General features: G+C 46.1%; 1 protein-coding gene across 1 annotated transcript in view; it reads right to left on the reverse strand.

The window, feature by feature from the left end:
- Positions 1 to 2,572: 2,572 nt before the first annotated feature.
- The window catches only part of LOC115397815 (putative histone-lysine N-methyltransferase PRDM6), an 83,082-nt gene continuing 61,316 nt past the window's right edge, over positions 2,573 to 24,338 (reverse strand). The window contains exons 7-9 of the mRNA XM_030104286.1: positions 19,433 to 19,811; positions 9,248 to 9,424; positions 2,573 to 2,813 (exon numbers count right to left, since the gene is read on the reverse strand). Coding sequence (XP_029960146.1) covers positions 2,573 to 2,813; positions 9,248 to 9,424; positions 19,433 to 19,811 — 797 coding nt within the window. The remainder of the gene's footprint in view (positions 2,814 to 9,247; positions 9,425 to 19,432; positions 19,812 to 24,338) is intronic.

The raw sequence follows: 24,338 nt of genomic DNA on the forward strand, positions 1-24,338 counted from the left end.
TTTTCACTCTTTCTGGTCGTTTCCGTGTAAACGGGCATCGTTTATAGAACGCTGCCGTATGAACGTCAAACCTTTCAGGAATGACGTGGTTTTCCCTGGAAGCGCTGTTGTCGGTGGAGCCTGGACCTGCTCGGGCTCTGCGGCGGAGGAGAACGCTGGTTGATTTCCACTTCAGGCTACTAACTGACCAGAAGAGCTGATCATTCAGGACGGGATGTTTCCAGATCAGACTCCAGGGGGTTGGGGGGTGGAGCCGTGAGGATTTGAGCCGTTCCTTCCTCCACGACGCCGCCACACGGTCAAAACTGAAAACAGGATTTAATTCCAGCTGTGCACGGACGTTTCCACTTGATTCTTCTCTTTATTAAAGCTTTTTAACTCTCAGGCACACAAACCTTTTTGGTGTCGTCTTGTAATAATAACTGTGCTTTTCACCGTCCTGGGAATACAAAGTGTTTCTCGATGACACCGCACTATTTACACATCTGAGATTGTGTGTGTGAACAGATTCAGACCTGCGCGTTAACGATGGTTCCCCACCTCCCTTCCTTCTGGGCCCTTTCTAGCAATACTGCCGAACCGGCCCAACAAATAGAGGTAGGAACCTTCAAAATAAAAGAAGTGGGCACAGTTCCAGCTGGACCAGCCGGCTCCAGGGGTCTCAGGTGGGAAACCATTGCTCCATAAGACAATATTCACCATGAAAGATGAGACAGCGTGATTCCAAAGCTAAACTTTTCAAGGTTGGATCTTACAGACAATGTGTCTTTCATCACAAAAAAAAAACAAACAAACAAAAAAAAAAACAGAAGAAGAAGAAATGGATGAAAATAAAGTCAGATTTCAGGCTAAAAGATGGAAAAACCCAGTATGGCGTACATCTTTAAACACATGCTGAGTCTGCTCTATATTTCACACGTCTGTCCCGTCATTTCTATAAGAAATCACTTTCACTTCAGCAAAACAATTAAATTATCAACATGTTTTTCTTCTTGTTTTTTTTTTTTTTTTTAAAGTGCTGGAAGCATGATGAAATGAGAATGAAGATAAATATAATTTATGTCTCTTGCTCGTCTTCTTTGTACAACACACACCGCTGTACAACACACACCGCAGGGCTGCAGGGTGGCTTCCTGCTGTGGTGTGTGTGTGTGTGTGTGTGTGTGTGTGTGTGTGTGTGTGTGTGTGTGTGTGTGTGTGTGTGTCAAAGTGGAAAGTGGTCCTGGGACTGCTTGTGCATTCTCAGTGTGCTTGCTTTGGTCGCGCCCTCCTTTGGCATCGCTGCTTCGAAAAAAAAAAAACAAAAAAAAAAAACACAGAGAGTTAAAGCTACACGCAGACCGTCGGTCTGGATTCTTCTTCTGGTTTGGTTTGATTTTCAAGAGTTTTCTTTGGAGGGAAACTTGTTGAGTCTCCAATAAATATCCCAAAAAGTTTGTGAGTCTGACTCGTGCATCTCAAAGTTCTGCCTGGAAAACGAGGAGAAGAAAAGATCTTTGGTTTGGATGAATGGCGGCGAGTGTGGCATTAGTGTGGGCGGGGCTGCGGAGGCTCCGCCCACGCTGACGCTGTTCCGGACGTTCCTCCACCCTCACTGACGACAGGACGACAGGAGCAAACCGCTTCTCCGGCTGCCTTCTGCACATCTACAGCTCCACGCCGTCACAAAGGACTTTAAAATCCCAATGCAATTCATTATTCTGTGGTCGAGGCAAACAAAGGTCAACTCAACAGGAAGAAAAATTACCAATAGATCCAGATTGATTACACCTGTTTTCACTGTGCATCGTCCTCCTCTAACATCCAGATTATAGAGCATCTTCCTCCCACTAATGTAAACAGCTCATTGTTTCATATGTCTGACTACTAATCTTTCACATTTTGCGTTGTAATGTACAGTTTCTAAGTGTTTTGCTTAAAAAAAGCCAATTTAAAAAGGAAAAGTAAAAACTATGAAAAAGAATCAACCTCTGCTATTTAAAAAACTACTTTCAAATTGAAATTATGTTTTAAAATCCAACTTCTTTTGATTTACGTTATATTTATTTAAAATGCATCTTTTTGACCACCTGTAAAAATACAAAATGAAAAGAATTGCATTGCATTTTATTATCTAATAACGGTCCACGGGGTTCTTTTCTCCCATTTACTGATGGAGCTTCTTAAAGGCGGTTTCTTTTCTTTTTTTTTTGATATTTAGTATCAGTATACAGTGTACTGTTTGACAATACACTGATTATTTCTTCACGCCCAGACAATGAGTCCAGAGTCAAATTAAACCGTCAGGTTTGAACTGCAGCGAGGACCAGGATGTGATCAACGGAGACTTTCTCACAGACTTCCGGGATGCTGGCCCTCTGGAGAGGAGGCTCTGGAGAAGCCAGTGTATCTGAAAGCCTGTTGTTCGTCTCTGTAATCGCCTCTGAAACTTGCAGTGACCTTTTCCTGGCCTGCAGGCTCGGTGAGGCTTGTTTCCACCAGCGACCTGCAAACCGGCCGCTGTCTGTATGTTGTGACTCACTAAGCGTGGCGATTGATCGAGGCCTCCAGTTTTTCTGTGAGCTTCGTGGATTCACTGCAGAGAAGGCAAACCGGAGGTCGGCGGGGAATCACAGCGGGTTCTGCTCAGGGGCGTCGGTTCAGGGCGGGCGGAGGAGGGAAATGGGTGGAGGCTGGACGGCGGCCGGGATGGACCGAGGCTCAGTCCACCTCGATGGACGCTGCTCTCGTTCACCGGTTTACACTCGTTGGGGAGTCGCTGGTGGCGGCTGAGCTGGGTGGCCTGCGTGAAGCTGCGGTCGCAACGCTCACACCTGAGACACACACACACACACACACACACACACACAAAGAAACAGGAGATATGATCAGTTCACCGGTGTGCATGATGAGAAGCTCAGAGCAAATCCACACAGCTCCTTAGATCTGTCCATACACCCGCACACCGTCACCTGCACACACACCCTTCACACTAATACCCAGTGACAGTACAAAGTGTGTGTGAGGCCCAGCGGAGCAGCAAAGCTGTAATTGTTGCCCTGATCTTCACAACCTGACCCACAAATTACACACAGTCCACCTGTCAATAATCTATCTGGAGGGCCGAGGAGGGTATTCCCATCACACACACACACACACACACACACACACACACACACACACACACACACACACACACACACACAGATATACCCAGGCTTGATAAGTGTCACTGTCACTTTCCAGAAAGACAGAGACAAGAGGGGGCTTTTAGTCAGAGCTGGAGGGGAGGTTAAGGAGGGCATTAAGTGTGTGCGTGCGTGCGTGTGTGTGTGTGTGTGTGTCTGTGTGTGTGTGTGTGTGTGTGTGTGTGTGTGTGTGTAAGCTTATCAAAGAGAAAGCTGTTCTGAGGTATTGGACTTAACAGCCTTGAAACAGGACTAACACGATGTTAGATAGATGGAGGAGGGGGGGGCGTGTGTGTGTGTGTGTGTAACAGCTGTCTCTGGGACACTCTTTACATCCACATGTGTTCAGCGCGGAGCTGAATGTGTTGGCGGTGTGTGGACGCTGTTGGGCTCCGCTCTTCCGCCACCGGGTTTAAAGATGAACCTTGCTCTGCTGGTCTTCAGGTGAGGGACCTCTGAGGGTGGCCGAATCTGATATTCTGGATCGGAATCAGGGCCAATATGGTCAAATTGGACAGATGGAATACCAGGAGCTTTTTATTGGAAACTGTGTGATGTCTGCAGCATTTTCAAAGCGAGTGTCTAAAGTGGAATTAGCTCTTCTGGACATTTCAACATGACAGGGTCCAGCTGTTAGCTGCCAGACCGGTGTTTCGGATGAACTGGTTTCTTTGTTATCTGCTGACAGATGTTGTGCCGGCTGTAGCTGCTCGTAGCAGCAGGTGTTGAAAAGAGATTCACAAAGGCTGCAACACTGTGGCAGTTTATCGTAAATGATGTTGAACAACATTCACCAGGTCAGATAACAGTTTTTAACATCAACAGGAAGTTGCTCACCAGTTAAGAGTGAAACCAGCTAATCTAAAACAACAGCATGCAACCACTGATACACTGATCCCTCTGAGGAACGAACAGGTGAGGTACTTCATCCCTGGAAATCTGGAACACGAAGCCGCTCTTTGGTTTGCTCGTACTGGGATTAAAACTCCTTTTGCACTTTAAACACTGTGCTTTTATTTTGCTTCAGATGTTTGTCTGCAGCTGCTGAGTCTTGTTGACCAATGTCTTGAATTTTTAATGAAGCCACAGCAGCACAGCAGCTGAACTTCAGTTGTTTTGTCAGAGATTTTATTTCTTCCTCCAGAATGTTTGATGTGGTCGATGTGGCATTTAAGGTGTGAGTTTGGTCTCGGTATCAGCCGATACTGCAGGCTGTGGCACCGTTATCGGTGCTATAAGGCCATCACTGGTGATTTCTGCTTAAATTTGCTTTAACATATTGGTGGGATATTGGTGACTGTTTCAGTCTTGTTGGAATGCAACGGGATATTTTTCAGTAATTACATTAAACCCTGAAAATTCCTGCGTGTGCCTGGAGTGCGTCAGACCTGGAGAAGATGGGTTTTCCATGTGTCCCTCTTCTCATTTGGTAAATTTTCTTGCAGCACAGGGAAAAGAAAGCAGACCTCTGCCTGCTCTGGCCTCGAGGAGGATGTTCTTACTGCCATTTGTCTGTAAATGCACAAAACCACAACAGCTCCTCACATCAAAGCTGCTCTGAAGCTGCTCTGTCACTGCAGCTTTTCCAGCAGCACAGACTACAAAGGGTCAGGGCCCAGGCGCGAGCCCTGCAGCCCGCCGCTCGTCTGTTCCCCCTCAGCTAGGAACATGATGCAGAGTAGTTGGTCCAGAAGAAAGAACGAAGCGACACGACGCATCCTCAGTCCAGCAGGTCCAGCTCCTCAGGGGCGCAAAGATGAGGCGACTGCCTCCAGGAGACATGGAAGCAACATTTGGACCAGAGTGGAAAGAGACAGAAGAACCAGTGTGAGCTCCCTGCCCCACACCACAGGCCAGGACCTGGACCAGGACCAGGACCAGAAGCAGTGCCAGAGTCAGGGCCAGGACCAGGAGTATGGAGATGGAACGTTTTCAGAAAGTTGTGTTTCCGTGTTATCATGTAAACGGACTCCCAAAATGCAGCTAAAGTTTTCCTTGAAGTTGCTGTGGTGTAAGCAGAGCCTGAGAGCCTGGAGCCTGGAACCTGGATCCTGAAGCTCTTCATCAGGCTTCTGACTGGCTTCCTCTGCAGAGGAATCAGGTGTGGAGGCTTCTCATTCCAACCACATGCTTTGTTGGACTGATGATCAGTGGGAGATGTTTTGTGGACTGGAGGAGGTTCACTTACTCAGACCCAGACCCGGACCCCGGCCACATTTTGATTTGTCTTGTGCTGTGGACACACTTTCACTTCAGTCCACAGCAGACTGAGGTGAACTCCAGCTTACAGGAGCTACAGTCCTAATCATCATTACCGACAACCCTGAAACTGGCAGAGGCCAAGGCAGACGTCATTATAGGGGACATAGGGACGTCATTATAGTGACATAAAAGGGATGACTGATCTTTGCCAAAGACTCCCTGGACAAACCATAATCCGTCTGGCAAAATGTTCTGTGAACAGATGAAAAAAAAAAACAAAAAAAATAGATTTTTGACTATGTAGACCAACAGCTTGTTTCCAGACGGCAGACAGATAAGTCCACAAAAGAACCACAGCAACAGTTCAGCAGGGTGGAGGTATCATAATGCTGCTGGGCTGCTTTGGCACTGGAGGAACATGAAGGTAGAGAATTATTAATAATATCCAAGCAGTGTCAGAAAACCTGGTTCGAGTCAAAGATCATGACTCCTCCAGCAAAACAAAGAGCAGATGTCCAAAAGAAAGAAGGGATGAATGAAAAGGAGGAGATGGATCGTTTAGAAGGTGGTGAGACAGGTTGGTTTGACCCCTCTGGTGATGAGTGAGTAGGAGATGACAGTAATCATTCTCTTCCCATTTGAGTGAATTTGTTCCCTGATGATCAGTGGAAGTTTGATTCGGTCCCAGCTGATGGACATTCCAGTTTGACTGTTCATTCCGACGTGAGCAGAATATGTCAGACTGCTCCGTGAGGCACTGATACGCTGAACAGGAGGTGATCTGACCCTGATTCAAACTGAGTGAAATCCACCAACTGAAAGCCTTCATGCTGTGCTCTCTTCCCGCTCGGTTCTTGGAGGATAAGACCTGGACAGGAAGCTGGAGACGGACATAGTCTGGATGTCTGACAGGCTCCACAGTCCACTGAGTCTCCCGCTTCACTCTCCTCAGCGGGAAAATAAAGTTGAGGCTTTTCCTGAAAAAGTGACAGTGGCAGCTTTAATCTATCTGCCGCGCTGTCCGAACAGAGATAACTCCCCGAGGCCATCGATCGGCTAAAGATTTCTGACGCTGGTGATTGTCTTTGTCCCGCTTGGCCTCCACCGAGACTCTGAAGTGCTGATGAAAAGGTTCGGGGTTTCCTCTGATTGCTTATTAAGAACGCTGATTTGCTTTAACTGGATTTCTTGTGTCGTTTCACTTTTCACGTGGTGATCTCTTGTTCCTTCACGCTCGCGCTCCCTCTCATCTCTTCACTCCCTCACGTCAATGACCAGTTCGGATTTCACTGATTGCTTATTAAGGATGTTAATTTGTTTCCAGCAGCTGCCCCCCGAGACAAGTCCTCCACGTTTAACACAACTCCAGCCCATTATTCTGCTTTCCCCTCTGTCTCTGCAGCTTTTCACTCCGCTGCCTGAACGCTGACCTTTCCCTCCACTGGGACCAGCTGACAGCCTGACAACAGGACCCGCTGCTCATTGGATCAGACTCACACTCAGGTGAGGATTCATCAGCAGGCTGCTAACTGCTGTCACCCAGTGGCTGTTGTATTTACAGAATAGCATGAAGACCCCTGGAGGTCAGAGGTCACGGCTACCTTGACAGGGGGTGGAACTAAATATTCCAAAGAGGGACCATGAATAATGGAAGAGCCAAAATAATACAAGGCAAACATGATGTGAAGGGTGTCTGGCAGCACACGCAGGACGAGGCTTTCTCCGAACAACCTGCAACGTTTTCTCAGTGTAGAGGCCGATATTTCACACATGAAGAGCTGCTCTTCTCACAGTCTGAGGATTTGATTTAGAAGAGTTTCACATTTATGCAGCAACGTTCTGAAAGAGATGTAGTTTTCATGTTGGGCCACTAGTTGGTGCTCTTGTTTGTTTTTGCAGTAAAACCACACACATCGAGGAGCCAGCTGAGGTGGCTCGGGCACCTCTTTAGGAAGCCTCCTGGACGCCTCCCTGGGGAGGTGTTCCGGGCATGTCCCACCAGGAGGAGACCCCGCGGAAGACCCAGGACACGATGGAGAGACTATGTCTCTCAGCTGGCCTGGGAACGCCTTGGGATCCTCCCGGAAGAGCTGGAGGAAGTGTCTAGGGAAAGAAAAGTCTCGGCATCTCTGCTTAGACTGCTGCCCCCGCGACCCGGTCCCGGATAAGCGGTGGAAGATGGATGGATGGATGGATGGATGGACCACACACACACACTGAGCACTAAATACTACTGGAAGTTTACTATCAGGTATCATCTTACAACACACATCATGTTTGACAGTAATATAATGCGGATTGATTTAATTGTGTCAGTCTTGGTTCTAAAATTCAAGCTTCCGTTGCAGAGATTAAATGAAAACTTAAGTTAGACTAAGCCTAATATAAACATGATGCTATAGGAATACAACACTGGCACTTTTATAAGGACGGGCAAAAGTAAGAGTCTTAACCTTTAGCTACTTTGCTGGTACCGATCACTGATATGCGTTTCTGTTAAAAGTATGCAGATGCTCAAACACGTCAAAATCACATGACCGATAAAGTGGAAAAATGGACCAAGAGATCTGATCAAAAACTGTACCACCAAGTGTTGCAGGCAAGATGGAGAAATGGCTCCTAATATCCAGCCTCCCGCTGGACATTAGGAGGAGTGAGACTATCAACACCTCAAACTGTCATCAGCCTTTGCAAGTTCTGAAACCAGTTTTAATAAAAATGTTGTGTTTTCTTATTTTGAAAGTTTTCCAAACAGCTGTGAAATGGCAATCAAGGACGCATTTTAATAAAAATATGTCAGTTTGTCGATTGCACATAATGTTGTTGCTGTCTTGATCACTGAAAACGTCGTCCCACCCAGTACAACCAATCCTAAAGAGTACCTGTGCAGAATGCTCAGATGGCAATACTTATTTCTGTGACTCACAGAATGTGTCGTCTCATCAACCGGTGACAAAACAAGGCTCTAAATGGCAGAATCCCTTTAATACAACACTGATTAGAATCAGAATTAGAAGTCTTTTGTATTTAAAGCATCTCAAGACAGTTTTTTGACATGAAAATGAATTAGCTCAGAGACACCGTCAGTATTGGAACTCTTGATATTTTTATATAGATCCTTAAATCACTGTTTGAATGTTAACAATTTAAAAACCCCTCCACGCACATGAGAGTTGAGCTTCGTCTTAGCCCCGCCCCCTTTAGTTACTGCTGCTAACTCAGACAAGCATGTTTACTTGACAGCTGTCAGTGTAGAAACCAAATCGCAAAGGGTGCTTGACAGCACTTAGCACTTAGCCACCCAGCTTTCTGGATGAGCTAGCGACACTGATAATAGTGGCAGTGGCTAACATCAGTGCTCACCAGGTAAGCTAGGTGGCTAGCTTAATGACGCTCATTGCTGATTGTGTAGAGGTCCTTGTTTTTAGTTGTGTAGAGTTGGTTGTGTGTTCTGCCTCACAGCTTCATCCACAGCAGACATCTGTTCTTAAACCAGATGAAATAAACCCTGATTCTTATTCTTTCAGGATTTCTCTGATTGCTGCTGCACGATGCACATTTTTGAGTCTTAAATCGCCCAGAAAACATTAAGACTGTCTCCAGCTCTAATGGTTCTCTCCAGAGTTTTACACTGAGAACGTCTGTCGGAGTCCGACCAGTTGATAATTCAATGCTGTTGGTTTGTTTGCGGAGGGGGCGGGGCTTAGCCAAAGGTCAATTAATCCATGTTGTCTGTGACTGAATCTCAGATTCATGTTGTTGGATATTGTAGAGCATGTTCTAGATGTCAGTAAGCTTGAACTGGTCAACAGCAGGTGGGAGGTAGGGACAAAAACGGTGGGTGGGGTGGATGGGTGGGGGTACTCACTGTTACTTACTTGAACGGCTTCTCTCCGGTGTGCGTACGGATGTGGTTGTTGAGCGTAGTGGCCCCTGCAAATGCCCGGCCGCAGTACCCACATTTGAAAGGCCGATCGCTGGAGTGAGTCACCACATGGTTCCTCAGCTCGGACGGCTGGGAGAAGGACTGGGAACAGTGGCCACACTGGTATGGCCTGGAAGACAGAAGAGTTCAGCAAAGAGGAGGAGATCAATGGGAGAACACGGACATTCATGTGGACAGACCGCAAACTTGGACTGTCATTTCTAAAACTACCAGGACCAGGAGAATCTGGACTAGGACCTGAATCAGGACCAGAAGAATCTGGACTGGGAGTCATGACACTCTGGAGGAAAACATTGTTCGTATTGTCCATCTACTTAGCATGAGCAGAACTATTAGTTACTACAGTCATGGTGTAGCTGTAGCAGCATTTCCACAGTCAACAAGGAGACTGAGAAACTTACATTCTCATCAACAGAGCTCAAGCGTTTTCCACCTTGGGAGCCATTTCCGAAAACCTGTGTTTTGTGACTCTGAGCATCGCTGCCGTCTAAACAGGCCCCGACTCTGACATTATAGGGTAACCTCACACCATCACCTTATCAGGAAGGTGCCTGAACTTGTTCCTGTTCTGAGCGGGATCACTATGCATCAACACATCAGCAGCAGTAAAGCTAACCTGGTCCAAACCCAGCTGAGGCGTCCTGATTCCATTCTGAGGGATCAGAAGTGACGTTGCTGTGGATGCTTGTTAAAACTGCGCTGACTGCTCTGACACCCTCTGCTTGAAACCAACACCTCCAGAGATTTGCGAGGCCAAGTTCTAACCGTTCAAACTGAAAATACAGATGCAGTCTTCTGGAGGTTTGACCTGAGGACAGCTGTTTGACCGGCATACTGGATGGTCAGTGTGGACACCAGGCTCACTCCCTGGGCTGTGGTTTTAGATCGTGCTAAGGGAGAACGTTGACATGTCGAGTTTCAGTCAAGCAGACCAGACCACTATTGGAGAACTGGAGAGATGGAATGTAGTGTTGGAAAATACAATTTGTTCGGATCCACACTTGTGTCCTTGGCACAGATTCCCAACCTGCCTTGGGGGCTGCCCGCAATAGTTTGTAGCTTGCTGCTGCTCGAGCGTCATTGTTCTGAATTAGCAGATGTTACAGAGTACATTATATCTATAGTATATATGAAACTGGCATGGAAATATACCAGCTCAGTGGCACACTTCCCGCAAAGAACTCAACATTATTGCAACAACTGACCTCAAAGCTGGCTGCGATCAGGACCACAGTCGGTAGTAATTAATGCAAACTTTATTAAGTATTTTGTGCACACAAGGTCACCGCATGGAAAAAGACCTCTGTGCTGTACAAATCTCTCTTACAAACTGATGGAAGGAGTGAAAATGTCAGGTGCTTTTGGGTCATGGGTATAGTCTACCGATTGTGCTGCACAAATGATGGATCTTTATTTAGCACACATACTGACTGATGGCACAAGAATCAGTCGATCACACTTTCAATGTCCACACAACATGCCACAGGTGGGTGATGTTTTGAAACACACTTCCTCTTTTTACTTTAACATCAACCTGCGCGGTGGAGAGATTGCAATCATTGTATGCTAATTTGTACCGGTGAAATGTACAGGATGACCGACGGATCTCAGGGCAAATGAATGATCAGGCAAATCAACGAAACGCGCTCAACAAAAACCACCTCGTCACTGTCCGTGGTGCTGAAAAGACTCCGATGGGTCATGGTCCGGTAAGGTCAGTTCCACCACAGGCCGATTCGCAGCGTTAGCTTCATGGCGCTGCTGCTGCTAGCTTTAGCATTAGCTGTTATGGCCACTGCTTCCTCCGTGTCCGTAGTTACATCAGCTGGTTGTTTGACAGTGGTCGGTAGATGTTGGCCTTTGTTTTCCTGAGATGTTGATGCTACTTTAAAACTGATATTCTCTTCTGCTGTTTATCCTCATTTGTGTTTTCCAACTGCGATTTCCCGGAAGGTGAAAGGTGAACAGAAGCCGTCAGTTGTTTACACAGGATGACAGTTTTCTTTCTCTTTTCTAGCATGTTTCACCAATGATGCAATCTTCACAGTTTACTCCGTATGGAATGAGTTCCAGTGCCTCTCCTTCTCTCCTTTGTCTTGCTTCGTTGGTTTTAAAAAGAGCAGTGAGATTATTGATGTGAATTCCTCTTGGATGGAGGAATTCAGGTCAATAACGATCAATGGGCTGTTTTTTCAGCACTTTGATTTTATCTCTATATGTCAAGGGTTTAACTTGTCTTGCTTGGTGTCTCTTTTCCAGCAAAATCTCATCCGTGTGAATCCAAATTTATTCATTCATTTTGACAAAATACATGTAAAAAACACACTGGAAGTAAAAAAAAAACTAAATCTGAGTAGCAGAAAGTGTGATTTTTTTTTCTCACTGTTGAAAACACAAAAAATGTTTAACCAATCATTTTAATAGCAAATGCAAATAACTCATTCAATCAATATAATCTCCTAACAACACAATTATTTAAAGCTATTTACAATAAAACACAGGAAATTTGCAGACGTAGCCACACATTGTATTTTTATGTATTTAATCATTAGTTTTATTTGCTTCATTTTTCATTTCCATTTTAATCTTTTATGTACAATGTGCACGTTTGTGTGTTTGTCTGGATTATCATCATTTTTAAGGTACACACTGAAACATGTGTTATCTGTCATAACTCTGGTCTGTCAACTACAACTAGTTACTATAGTTTCAAATCTGCACTTTCAACACGAGTTAAATCATCAACTCGCCTTGCTGCTGTTTGTGTGTGTGTGTGTGTGTGTGTATATGTGTGTGTGTGTGTGCGTGTGTTGTCCCCAGATGCAGGTCATCGGTGTGTTCAGTATCACTGTGTTATTCCAAGATAAATTCCCACGTCTGGAATCAGAAGCCGCTCTGGAACATCAGTATCAGGCAAATAGGAGAACAGCCCCGAACGAGAATGAAACAAATAGACCAACATCTTCAACGTGCTAATAAATCACAAACACCTCCAGCTGCCCGAGAGCGTGTGCGTGCGCGTGCGCGCGCACACACACACACACACACACACACACACACACACACACACACACACACACACGTGTACAGGAAAGTAATAAGAGTAAAATAGTGTAATATAAAATCGAAAAATTCTCACTTGCAGTTTTCCACATAAAAGGCGTCTCGCCAAGGGGGAGGGTTCATTTATCAGCCAGCTGGTCTATAAGTTCACGCCTCAGTGGGCCGCATCACTATTTATTAGGTGGGTTTTCTATGAAGAGCTGCATTGATTGTGAATAGTTTAAGTTGATGAATGTGTGGATATTATTTATTAAGGCAGCAGGCCGCGAGATTAATGCCCGGTTATTGTTTATTACAGTGGAGAGAGGAGGAGGAGGAGGAGGAGGAGGAGGAGGAGGAGGTGAAATATAAACACCCCCCTCTACCACACACACACACACACACACACACACACACACACACACACACACACACACACTATCACAACATTTGCAAAGAGCAGCACATGTAAATGTGTGTTTGTGCAGTTAGCGGAGCACATGCATGTGTCTGTGCTGTGTTGTGAGGTTGGAATAGTGTGACTTGATTCCACACTGATAGATGCCCAAAGCAGCAGCTGAAGCAAATGAAGGAAGGAGAGGAGGACAGAAGGACCACGCTCCACTTCCTCACGTAAAACCAGCCGTCAAAACATCTGATCAACTACACTGATGGCAATGACAGACTGAGCTCCAGTCCCAGAGTCCACCAGTGATAATGCAGCCGCTCCCGGTGGAAACACTGAAGCTCTGCTCGTGTTCTGGTTGATCTCAGCTGCTCTGCCGCTTCTTCTCGCTGCATCGACTCACCAATCTGCTGATTTTCGGAAGAACCAAGCCTCTGACGAGCCTTCAACACATCTATCTGCATGCTTGCTCCAAAGCTGACAGTCTTTCAGCTGCAGTCAAGATTCATTTAAGAGTTGAACAGTTAAATAAGACACAACCTTCATGACTTCCAGTAAAAACCCAAACAGCTATCAGGGCAGTACTTCAGTCGGTCAGTTACTGAACCACACAGGGCTGATCGCTCAGCTGATCAGTCACAACAACAATAATCCAGATTAAACGTTCTGAAGTCACAGCTTACTCCATGACCAAGGTGCTACGGTGCGGGCTGGCCATGAGTCACAGACAGTCCGATGGTCACATGCAGCCACAGACAGTTCGATGTACTCCGCTCAACACCACGACACATGAAGCAAAACAATGAACACAGACTTTGATTTGGTTCACAGACAAACCAAGAAGACTGAGCTTCCCTGGCGATGAGAGCAGAGCGGTGTGTGTGTGTGTGTGTGTGTGTGTGTGTGTGTGTGTGTGTGTGTGTATGAGAGAGAGAGAGAGAGAGAGAGAGAGAGAGAGAGAGAGAGAGAGAAACACTGTTCAGGACAATAAACTCTGTGTTACCTTTCAACACTACATGTGGTAACAGCTACAGAGTCGTGTCGTAGTGTCAGCACCTTTTTACACATGAACTAATGAAAGATCGTGTGTGTGTGTGTGTGTGTGTGTGTGTGTGTGTGTGTGTGTGTGTGTGTGTGTTCAGACTACATGGGAATGAAACATCTTGGCCCACAAATGTGTTTTGATATCATTACAAGAGGTCAGAGTTCAACGAGGGGGACGGCAGAGAAAACTCAGAGCAGCTTCGAACGAAGCGTCCTGAGAGCAGCCATCGGCAACAGCCATCGTTTCAACAGTCTGACTTCACCGTCACACCAGAGAGTGTCTCAATCAGCATCCAGTGAAAAATGAAGACACCAAAATACCGAGAGGCGGAGAAAGACAGCAGCAGGGTTACAATGATCCCGCTGAGTAGATGAACTGCTCCGAGTTGTGCTACATGCTACATGCTACAGAGCTGCAGTGAGAGAAGAGCAAAGTCTTTCTGTTGATCTAACTCTCCAGTAATTTTCTAGTTTTTCAGACGTGCCTGTGTGGTTTTTGTTGAGATGAGGGCAGTGCTGGTGTGTGCTAAAGAAAAAACAGCATGTAAGAAAACATCAGCATTGTGTGTGTGTGTGTGTGTGTGTGTGTGTGTGTGTGTGTGTGTGTGTGAGATGCAGTCATGAGGACTGAAGTGTGCTGGATTGAGCCGTATGGATGCAGTCTAATCCATACAGAGTAATATCTGTGCTGTGAGGACGCCTCCTCCGTCCGCCTCATATGAAGACATTATTCCCCTGAGACCAGCGGTTATAAATCACTCCTCCCGCCTCGTCAATACACAATCAATGGCTCTCTAGACACACACACTCACACTCACTCACAGATCCACTGTATGTAGAGTATGTGAGAGGACAGACAGAAGTTATTTTTGCCTTTTCCTCTCAGATCCACGTCTCTCTATTCTTTTGCCTCTGTATCGACGGACCTGTTAAAGCAGAAAGTCCACATAATGTCCTTCAAATGAAGCTAAAATATGGTGCCCAACATGGGGCCTGTTGGATCAAAGCGGCCTCAGAAAGAGGAAAAGGGTTTCAGTGTTTCAGTAACAGCAGTGAAACCTGTGAGAGCAGCTCTGACAGGAGAGCAAAACTATCGGACTCATGTCCCACTTTCAGGGATGCGTCAAGTGAAAACATCATTTTAACAACAACATTCTGAAAACGTTGTCCGTTGACATGGAAATGGCAAAAATAAGACTTAGTTAACATACCAGGCCACTGTTGGGAGAACAACACACTCTGACCATTAACCAATTTGAATTCCACTGCGTCTCTTGTACAGAAGAACTGTGACTTTGACTGATTTCCACTGAAAGGTTCCAGCAGATCAGAGAAGATGGAGGGGGTGAACGGCTGGGGGGCGCTGGATGAAGCTCCGTGTGAGTATCTGATGTTCTGACAATATCTGCTATAAACAGCAGACGAACTGAGGGAGCGGCCGGCGTCACGGCATCAATCACCTTCAAATCCGCTCACGTGCAGACGCAACGCAAAGGAGCTTTTCATTCTGATGGCAAACACGACAAATAAAAATAGTCTTTGAAGAAATTTCTGCGCGCCCGTCCATCACGGTGATGGATGTGTGACCGGCGGCTCCGCGCTGCAGAGGGAAGAAAGACATTTTTCAACACATCTGTGTGTCCTGCAGCGACGGCTCACATCTGTGTTAGTGCACAATGCAAATACGGCCTCCTGTGATGGCCGATACGTCTCCTGAATGTCAACTGTTTAGTGACTGAGAGCGTCGGCCCGCCAAACACGCAAACACTTGCTTGTGTTCTGAGAACTTTCTCAGCTGGCAGACGAGCAGAAAAAACCCTCATCAGAAACACAGAAAACACTGAAATACGAATTTTACCCCCATTAATCATCCCACTTTGATCTTTACACCAAACGCTCTGGAAACAACGGCCACGGGAGAAGCATTTCATTGAGAAGGCAAAATGTTACCCAGAATGCAACACGAGAAGGCTGAGATGAACGGAGTGAGTGCAATTCAAGATTCACAGGTGAAGAGAAAGAGAAACAACTCTCAAACACACCAAAGTCTGCTGAAAGGAAAATTCAAAAAGGACGTTTTTCCTTCAAATGTGTGTGTGTGTGTGTGTGTGTGTGATCAGCTAATCACAGTGCTGATGAAACCCTGTCAGATCACCCAGCTGGTGATCCAGCAGGTCAAAGGTTGCGTGCTCCAATAACAGTGACAGTGTAAATCGGTGAAACATTTAAGCAGCAAGACTTAAAGATGAAGACAACAGAAAGGACTTGGAGAAGTTTTCACTTCATGTTTCCAGACGTGCTGAATGCAACAGACACACACTGAAGCAAAACTGCCTTGAAGTGGGTGGAGCCCTGGCACGCACTCTCTCCCCAGAGTCTGAAGGTCACTGGTTCAAAGTGACTATAATCTGAAAATGCTCTATAATCTGGATGTTAGAGGAGGAAGATGCTCTATAATCTAGTAAGAGGAGGAAGATGCTCTATAATCTGGTTAGAGGAGGAAGTATGTTCTATAATCTGATGTTAAAGGAGTAAGACGCTCTGGATGTGAGTTATCGGGTATTTGTGTTCAACATATTCATGTTATGAGACGCTGGATTTAAGTAAGGTTACTGTCGGAGTGACCTGAGCGTTAGAGAAGGTTAAATGGTGGAATGGAGCTGAGAACACACTGGAGGAAACACTGCTGGGTGAAAAAAGTACAAATCAACATGTAAAGTCGGCTCTGGTGATACACGTTTTCAGTCAGCTGTAAACTTTATGTCCCGTGATATACAAGCGTGATTATGTCCATATACAAATACATGCCTGCCTCATAAACAGCATGAGCCAGCTGTACGAGGCCCAGAGGAGAGCAGCGCAGATCAAAGCTCTCAGCTGAAGGAGCCTGGTTCTCCTGGAAGAGCTTGATGACTGTCTGAAACACCAACGCGGTAAACACATCCATCAAAACAGCCGTGGTTATTAATCCAGCCTGCGCCGCTCTGGTAACACGTGAAGCCTTTGAGTGAAAACACGGTCCATTAATGCTCTTTTCTCACTGATTCATCACTCGTCACCATCACCCAACTTAAACAGAACCCGGCATGTCTGTACGGCTCTCAGGGTGGACGGAGAACATTCGGGAGGCCTCGCACATGTAAGCAAAGCGCTCTTCTGATGACGGATCCTGCTGAAATGACATTCAGAGAAAGTTCAGAAACAAAACAAACCTGAGCGAGACGGAGCTGAAAGAAGGAGCAGCGGGCTGCAGGAGCCATCTGACCCAGATCCACATCAAGACCAATCAGGAGAAGATCAATAAATATGGATGGAGGAGGAGGAGGAGGAGGAGGATTCTTTCTAAAATATGTCTGACTGAAGAGTCGAAATATTTTATTGAGGTTAAAAAAAAAAGAAAAACAATACCCAGCACATTACCTGTCGATCATGTGACTCCTAAACTACTTATAAAAAGCAGTTATAGTTACTGGTTATTTCTTCAGAAAGCAACCAAGCTACAATGTTTCAAAAGCAACTAATTGCTTGAAAAAGTAACTTTCACATTACTTAAAAAAAACAAAAAAAAAAACAAGTTTAAATATGTCAAAGAATTTGGGTAGATTTATTATAAAGCTGAATATATGATTAATGAAATAAATAGTCTTGACAGAATAAATTACAAACCAGGAACACATTATTCTAAATCATTCAAACATTTCTGCGTGATATGAGACAAGAAACTATCAATTTTGTAATTGTATGTAGCATTTGTTGCATTTGCAAAAGGATAATAAAACACAATAGATGTATGTCAATACTGTAGATGCCTGTACTTCCATTTAAAAGCTGGCTTTGAATGATCAGGGCTCTATGGCTGTACCTCTCTCTGTAAACAAACGTCCTGCTTCACCCTCAGCTGGAACCCTGAGGAGGAAAAACCAGCTGAAAGGTGAATTATAGTAACAGAACCGCGACTCATGTTATTGTCAGCTATAGTAACGGTGTCGTAACACTGGGAAAAGTAATTAGATTACTTGTTACTAAAAAAATAATGCTGTTTACTTTCACTCTGTTGCTCCCATGGCTGATCATGAACGTCTGGATTCTCCTGAACCCGTCATGTGTGTTCGGTCAGGTACAGATCAGCTGATCAGATCCTGCTGGAGCTTGTGGTGAAGGTGAAACTTCCTCAAGGTATTGTGGAAATGCTCCAGTGTTAGGTAGAACGCCCGAATGCCACATCTCGCGGCTGCTGCCGGCAACAGAAATGGAAGGAGGCAGGAATCGAACTGGTTCTCCAGGTGAAGTGATGCAGAGTTCATTCCCCGTTGCAGCGTGGCGCCGGAGCTCCAGGACTCTGTTTGGCTTGTTCAGCTGAATTTTATCTGCTCCTCCATCCCATAAAACCCTCCTATTGACAGGCACACATCGACCCCCTCCCCCCCTCCATATCCAGCCCACATTTTTCTTCCCTATGAGTATTAGTTTATTGAATAAGTGGCATCTGTTTTCCTGGCCCGTCACCGTAAGGCGAGGTATTTCTCACTGACGCACAGCGCTGATTTATACGCCGCTCCGACTCTGGCCACAAAAAATAAAGCTAAGCAAAAAATTTCCAATACATCCTCTGTCCCCTCAACACACACACACCCACACCCACACACACACCTCCTCTGTTCGTCTGTGCTGCGAGACACACTCATCCTCTTACACTCTGTTCACTCTTGTCCGCAAACTCCCACTTCCTGTTCCTCTCACAAATGACGCCATGATGAGACGAGTCGGAATAAATTGGCGCCCGAGTGTCGACTTCCTCTCAAAAAACTGCAACAACTGACGCTGTGTCACGCTCTCAGTGCTTCCTCCAGAAAATGTGCTCTCTCTATTAGAGCAACGACGAAAACGTCCCAGCGATCGGAAAGGGAAGAGAGAGAAATAGATTCACAACTTGAGACAAAAGATCTTCGAGTGTCTGGAGAGTCTCAGAGCTGTTTTACCTGGAAACCATTTCCAGCAAAAACAAAACTTTCATGGAGCCACTCCAGGTCCTGGTCCTGGAGACCAGGCACTAATGTGTCTTTGATAGCCATTCAGCACTGAAAGATCTAAATGATTATCCATCACAAACGTTTGATGAAAACGTTGTGATGCCATGGTTCAGTGAAGCTTGTTGTTCTGCTCCAGCTGACAGCAGAACCGTCTCGCTCTACTGGATCAACTGGATCTACTGAATCTACCTGTGAGACCAAGAGAAGCTCCTCACCAGTCAACCATTTCCAGATTCTGCTCATGGGAAGAACCTGTCAGATGATGCTTGCATCACAGCTGGCTGGTGTGGAGTTCCAGCCATACTGATCACACCCAGTACACTGTAGTACTCTATCAACGTTCTTGATCGGCACAAGAGACAGTGTGAGAGATCCATCTCCTCCTCACGTATGACCACAGACGTCATCAAGAGCTGTTGACCATATTCAGGTAAAACTGTCAGCATGCAGAACACTGTGATAGGTTCTCATGAAGCTGAGGATACTTGATGTTGAATATGAAGGAGGAAGAACAGCTTTCTAAAAACATATGATTGATACATGTGATTGACAATGATGAAGATTTGACAATATGACAAGGTAAAGCGTGCCTCACCTGTCGGGGTTCTGCGGACAGACGTGCATCTGCAGCAGGATCCTCTGGGTGAAGGTCTTGAAGCACTGGCCACACTTCCACAGGTGCCAGTCGCTGAACTCGCTGCTCAGCTGGCTGGTGGAGGTGGGACTCGCCAGGACTCGCTGGTTCTTCACACCCAGCTGCCCGAAGCCCGAGTCCGACTGAGGCCCCACCCCCACCTTGTCCAACAGGGAGAAGCTCCGGGAGCAGGGGGAGTGGGGGAAGACCATGGACCGCATGAGGGGGTTGGACGGCGTGGAGGACGAAGACGATGAAGACGAGGGCTTGCTGTTTTTGCCAAAGGACTGGAGGGACTCCTGCCGAGTCAGCGCCTCCACCACGGTGGCTGGAACGTTCACTGCAGGCACAAAGAGACAGAAGAGGTGGGGTTACTTCGAGTTCTGCTGGTCCTGAAGGCGTCTCCAGGTCTCCTCAAGCTGGAGAACCTCTTTCTGAGTGTCTAAGAAAAGTGAGACGCTGCAGGTCAGCGTTTGTGGTCATCCGGACCTTCCAGGGCTCAGCTGGGTGAGCCTGACCATGCCATGGAGCCACCTTACCACTGGCTGAACAGTGCTCCACCAACTGAAGGACAACATTGTGGACACCAACTTCACACCAATTTTGTGTGTGTGTGTGTGTGTGTGTGTGTGTGTGTGTGTGTGTGTGTGTGTGTGTGTGCGTGTGTGATAGAACGTGAAAAAGCCTCAAAACCACAGAAACACTGGAAATCTGCGATTTAAAAGAATCTTCTTCAATCAAAGCCAAACCTGCTCTGCATCAAAACAAGAGGACTGAACGAGTTGAACAGCTGAGCTGCTTCCAAAGCAAACCTGGGACCCAAGCCTTCAGTCTGAAAACAGCTGAGTCAAGCTGGTTGATTCAATCACCGCCACAACAGAGACAAGGCATCCGGCATGAAGAGTGGAACAGCAAGACCCTGCAGGAGGAGAACCAGCAGGAGAACCAGGAGGAGAACCAGTACAGCCCAGGGTCCAGAAAGATTCAGAAAGATTGTTCACCTGATGACCGTAAAATTCATTGTTTTTGCAGTTTGATTTAAGAAAACTTTCATGTTTTCACTGCAACGTGTTGAAAACTATGTCAATCTGCATGGAAACGACAGAAACTCTGAAAACAATGTAGGAGCAGGACCAGAACCAGGACCAGGACCAGGTCCAGGTCCAGAAACACAACCAGAACCAGGACCAGGACCAGGACCATGACCAGAAGCAGAACCAGAACCAGGAGCAGAAGCAGAACCAGAACCAGGACCAGGACCAGAACCAGGACCAGGACCAGGTCCAGGTCCAGAAACACAACCAGAACCAGGACCAGGACCAGAACCAGAACCAGAACCAGGACCAGAACCAGAACCAGAACCAGAACCAGAACCAGAACCAGAACCAGGACCAGGACCAGAACCAGAACCAGGAGCAGCATTGCAGATGTCAACAGGCACACAGAGTCGGAGTGTTTCCAGAAAGTTGTATTGTCAGCGGCTCTGAATGCCGTTATCATGTAAACGAACCCAGAAGTTTTGCGCTTTTTGTTGAAGTCAACACGTGATTTTGGAAATGGTGAAGAAACGATCCTACATTGTTGAGTACGAGGACTAACTTTTAGCTACTTACCCATACCAGTGCTTATCTAATATAAACCTACTTGATGTATCCTCTCCGGGTGGTACCGGGGAGCCTTCATCCGAGGAGCAGGACTCTGCACAGTCTCGGTTCTGGTGCTGATCGTGGTCTCGGTCTGGGTTCACAGGTGCTGTTCCTGCCACAGTACTCAGGTCTGGGCAGCGTGGTCGGTCCGGCTGCAGCCTGCTGCTTCCTCCTCTGAATGGCGGTGTTTTATTACTGCAGCGGCCGCCTCCATCGATCCCCACTGCATTAAAAGACGATCAGGGAGCTGAAGTGGAGCTCTCCGTCAGCGTGACGCGTTCTTCAGGGTTAATGCCCGCCACGGACGGGGGCTGCTTTGTCTCCACGCCACCGTGGAGCAGCAGATCGGACGTGGAGCTGGCAGGACAAAGGCTTCAGATGGAGAGATCTGGACTTAAGTGTTGCCAGTGAATAAAACAGCCACACACTGACAAGGAAAACACACTTTAGATACAAGTGTGTAAATTAGATTTTGGGGAAGCAGCTGATGCAAGCTGTCCTCACTCGACCCAGGAGTCCGACCGGCTCTGGGAGCCTTCATCATGTCCGAACCCTCGGGACATGTGGACTGGCAGGAGGTCAAACTTCAACAGAACACACACACACACACACACACACACACACACACACACACACACACACACAAACACACACACACTTTGTTCCTCTGATCAGCTAAAAAATGTCCACAAGCTGCGTTTACAAGGAAAATACAACTTCTTCATTGAGATTTGATGGGTAGCAGCGTATCAGCTGTTCACGATCAATATGTTTAATATGTTCAAGATCAGGAGAGTCAGATACCAAAAAAGCTGGGACGCGAAAATAAGAATGAATATGGTTTTTAGTTTGTTGGTAGTATCTGATTCCTCTTCAGTCCTTATGGAAAAACAACAGATTATTTATGTTTATTATGTTTTACTATATCCAACCATCATTCAGCCAAAAAAATTAAAGGATTTTAAGTGTTTGTTATTTTAATTTTTTATTTTTTTTTTTACCCCTTTTACCCTTTGAATGCTAGTTTCATTAAAATGAAATAACACTAAAAATGAGTCCTCAACAAGAAAAGATCAGAATTTTTTAAAAATGAAACAAAAATAGCCTTTGATGCAGCACTGGTGTAGTGTCTGCTTTATTGTCATGTAATTAATGCTATTTGACATTAAAACCATATTATTTGAGAAAATAATATGAATAATATAAAGAAGCATCATGTCATGTTTCTGAAAAGTTTCAGATTTGTCATTGATGATGCTAAATACTTAATTTATAAAGTTTTCTGATCTGTTTTGAGTCTGTTTCAGATTTGTCAATAAATATTTACTTTGCGTTTTCACAGTTTTATGAAAAACAGTTCAAAATTAGGTTAAACGGTCTAATCAGCATCACATCACCAAACTGTCTTTTAACTCTGGACGATGATCAAACGTGATCAGGACTGAAAGTGATCAATAGACTGGAGCGTTTGAGGAAGAGCAGCTCTGCAGCGGCTCGTCATCTTCGCCTCATCCTTCATCCGCTCACCTCTGCCATCAGGCCACCAGCTCCATCGATCCTCTAATAACCTTATGAGGAGATAATTACGCCATTTGTAAGGAGCCCAACGGCGCTATTGACGCCCCCGTTATGCGCCGCTCGTCCACACTTAATTCATTTTGTTACCAACATTGCAAATACGGAACACGTCCAGTCGATAGTGTTTGGTTTGAGTATGAAATGCATCATCTCAATGGCGGAGTTCTGCAGAGTTTGCAACATTGTGGAGTTGCTGGAAGAGGCCGAGGCTGTGGGTGGAGGTCAGGCTGTTCACACCCCAACAGAAACCTGGAGATTAGTAGAGAGAAACCTTCCAGTCTGCTGCTCTGAAAACAGAGACTCTGGTCTTTGTTGATCAATCCTTCATTGAAACGATGCAGACCTGAGCGCCGCTCTCACCGTGCGACGGGGAACATGGGGAGATTCACGAAACGTTTGTATCTGAGCTCAGCATTCCACAAACGCGTCGGCTGAAATTGATCATCAACATCATCCTAGCATCCTGAAATACTCATGGTTCAGAAACTCAGACAAGAGAAACTTTGGCCAAGAGAGAAACATTTCTGAGCTGGAAATGGATCCTCTCAGGTTTGAGGTGGAGGCAAATCAGGTGGAGCTCTGTAGAAGAAGGATCACAGCGGCAATGAACAGCATCGCCGTGGACGAAATGACACCGACTGAGGTCTGAATAAATTACATGTTTGATAATCTAACCCTGATTGTATTGATTATGACCAATAATGAGAGGCTGACACATTTTACAGAGGTCACATTTTTATTGTTTGGTTTAATGAGGTCTTACAACCAGACGGCAGCAGCACGGCGGCCCGGTCTCCTCCTCACAGCAGTGATGGTCTGACCAAGACACTCTTGGCACCCGAGCCAGACCCGGGACCCGGACCACTGATGGCGGGTGCATGCCATCTGCTCCTCATGCTACTGGACTGAGACCGGCCGTCATCACTCAAAGATCCTGGAAAAACTAACCGAAATCTGCCGCTTATTGGCCGCAGTGGTGACCAGGATTTAGGGAGCAGTGGAGGCTGGTCCCTGGTTCTTCAGTTCCTGTCTCCTCCGTCCAGCCCCCAGTGGAGGCTCTGCTGGGTCCCTAGTTCTTCAGGTCCTCTCGTGGCTCCGGCCCATCAAAAGTCCCTCCGTTGACCAGTGCAATACTACTGAACAGGTCTAAATAAAATCCCACACCATTTGGGGGTGAACAGCAGCGCCCCCTGCTGAGTGGAGACAGAGACTCCTGTCTTTGAGCGTCTGAAGCAGCAGCTCCAGGGAGGCGTCTGTGTTCACGGTTAAAACTGAGATCCTTCATTAATCCTCCAAGGGGAAATTTACAAGATATTCTATCAGGGCATTAATTTATTTTTTATTATTTTACTTTGAATCTGTACTGAATATGCTGCTGCTTGTGCTTTATGACATGTTTGAGGCTTGCTTTATAATTTTTGTCAGGTTTTCTGCTGTACCTCAAATCCACACGGACTCAGACTCTCTCGACCGTTTTGATAAATGATGATCCGAGCGCTCATGCAGCTGTACGAAGTTTTCTGCCGACAGCACCACGCTCAGAAGGAGCTCCACTCCTCCATCAGTCGCTCCATGATGGTTGAAGGAACAGGAAATCATTGCTGCCCTTTGTTGTTGTTGTTTCCAGGATTCTGATTGGCTTG

This window comes from Salarias fasciatus, chromosome 12 (assembly GCF_902148845.1).
Source record: "Salarias fasciatus chromosome 12, fSalaFa1.1, whole genome shotgun sequence".
Taxonomy (NCBI): domain Eukaryota; kingdom Metazoa; phylum Chordata; class Actinopteri; order Blenniiformes; family Blenniidae; genus Salarias; species Salarias fasciatus.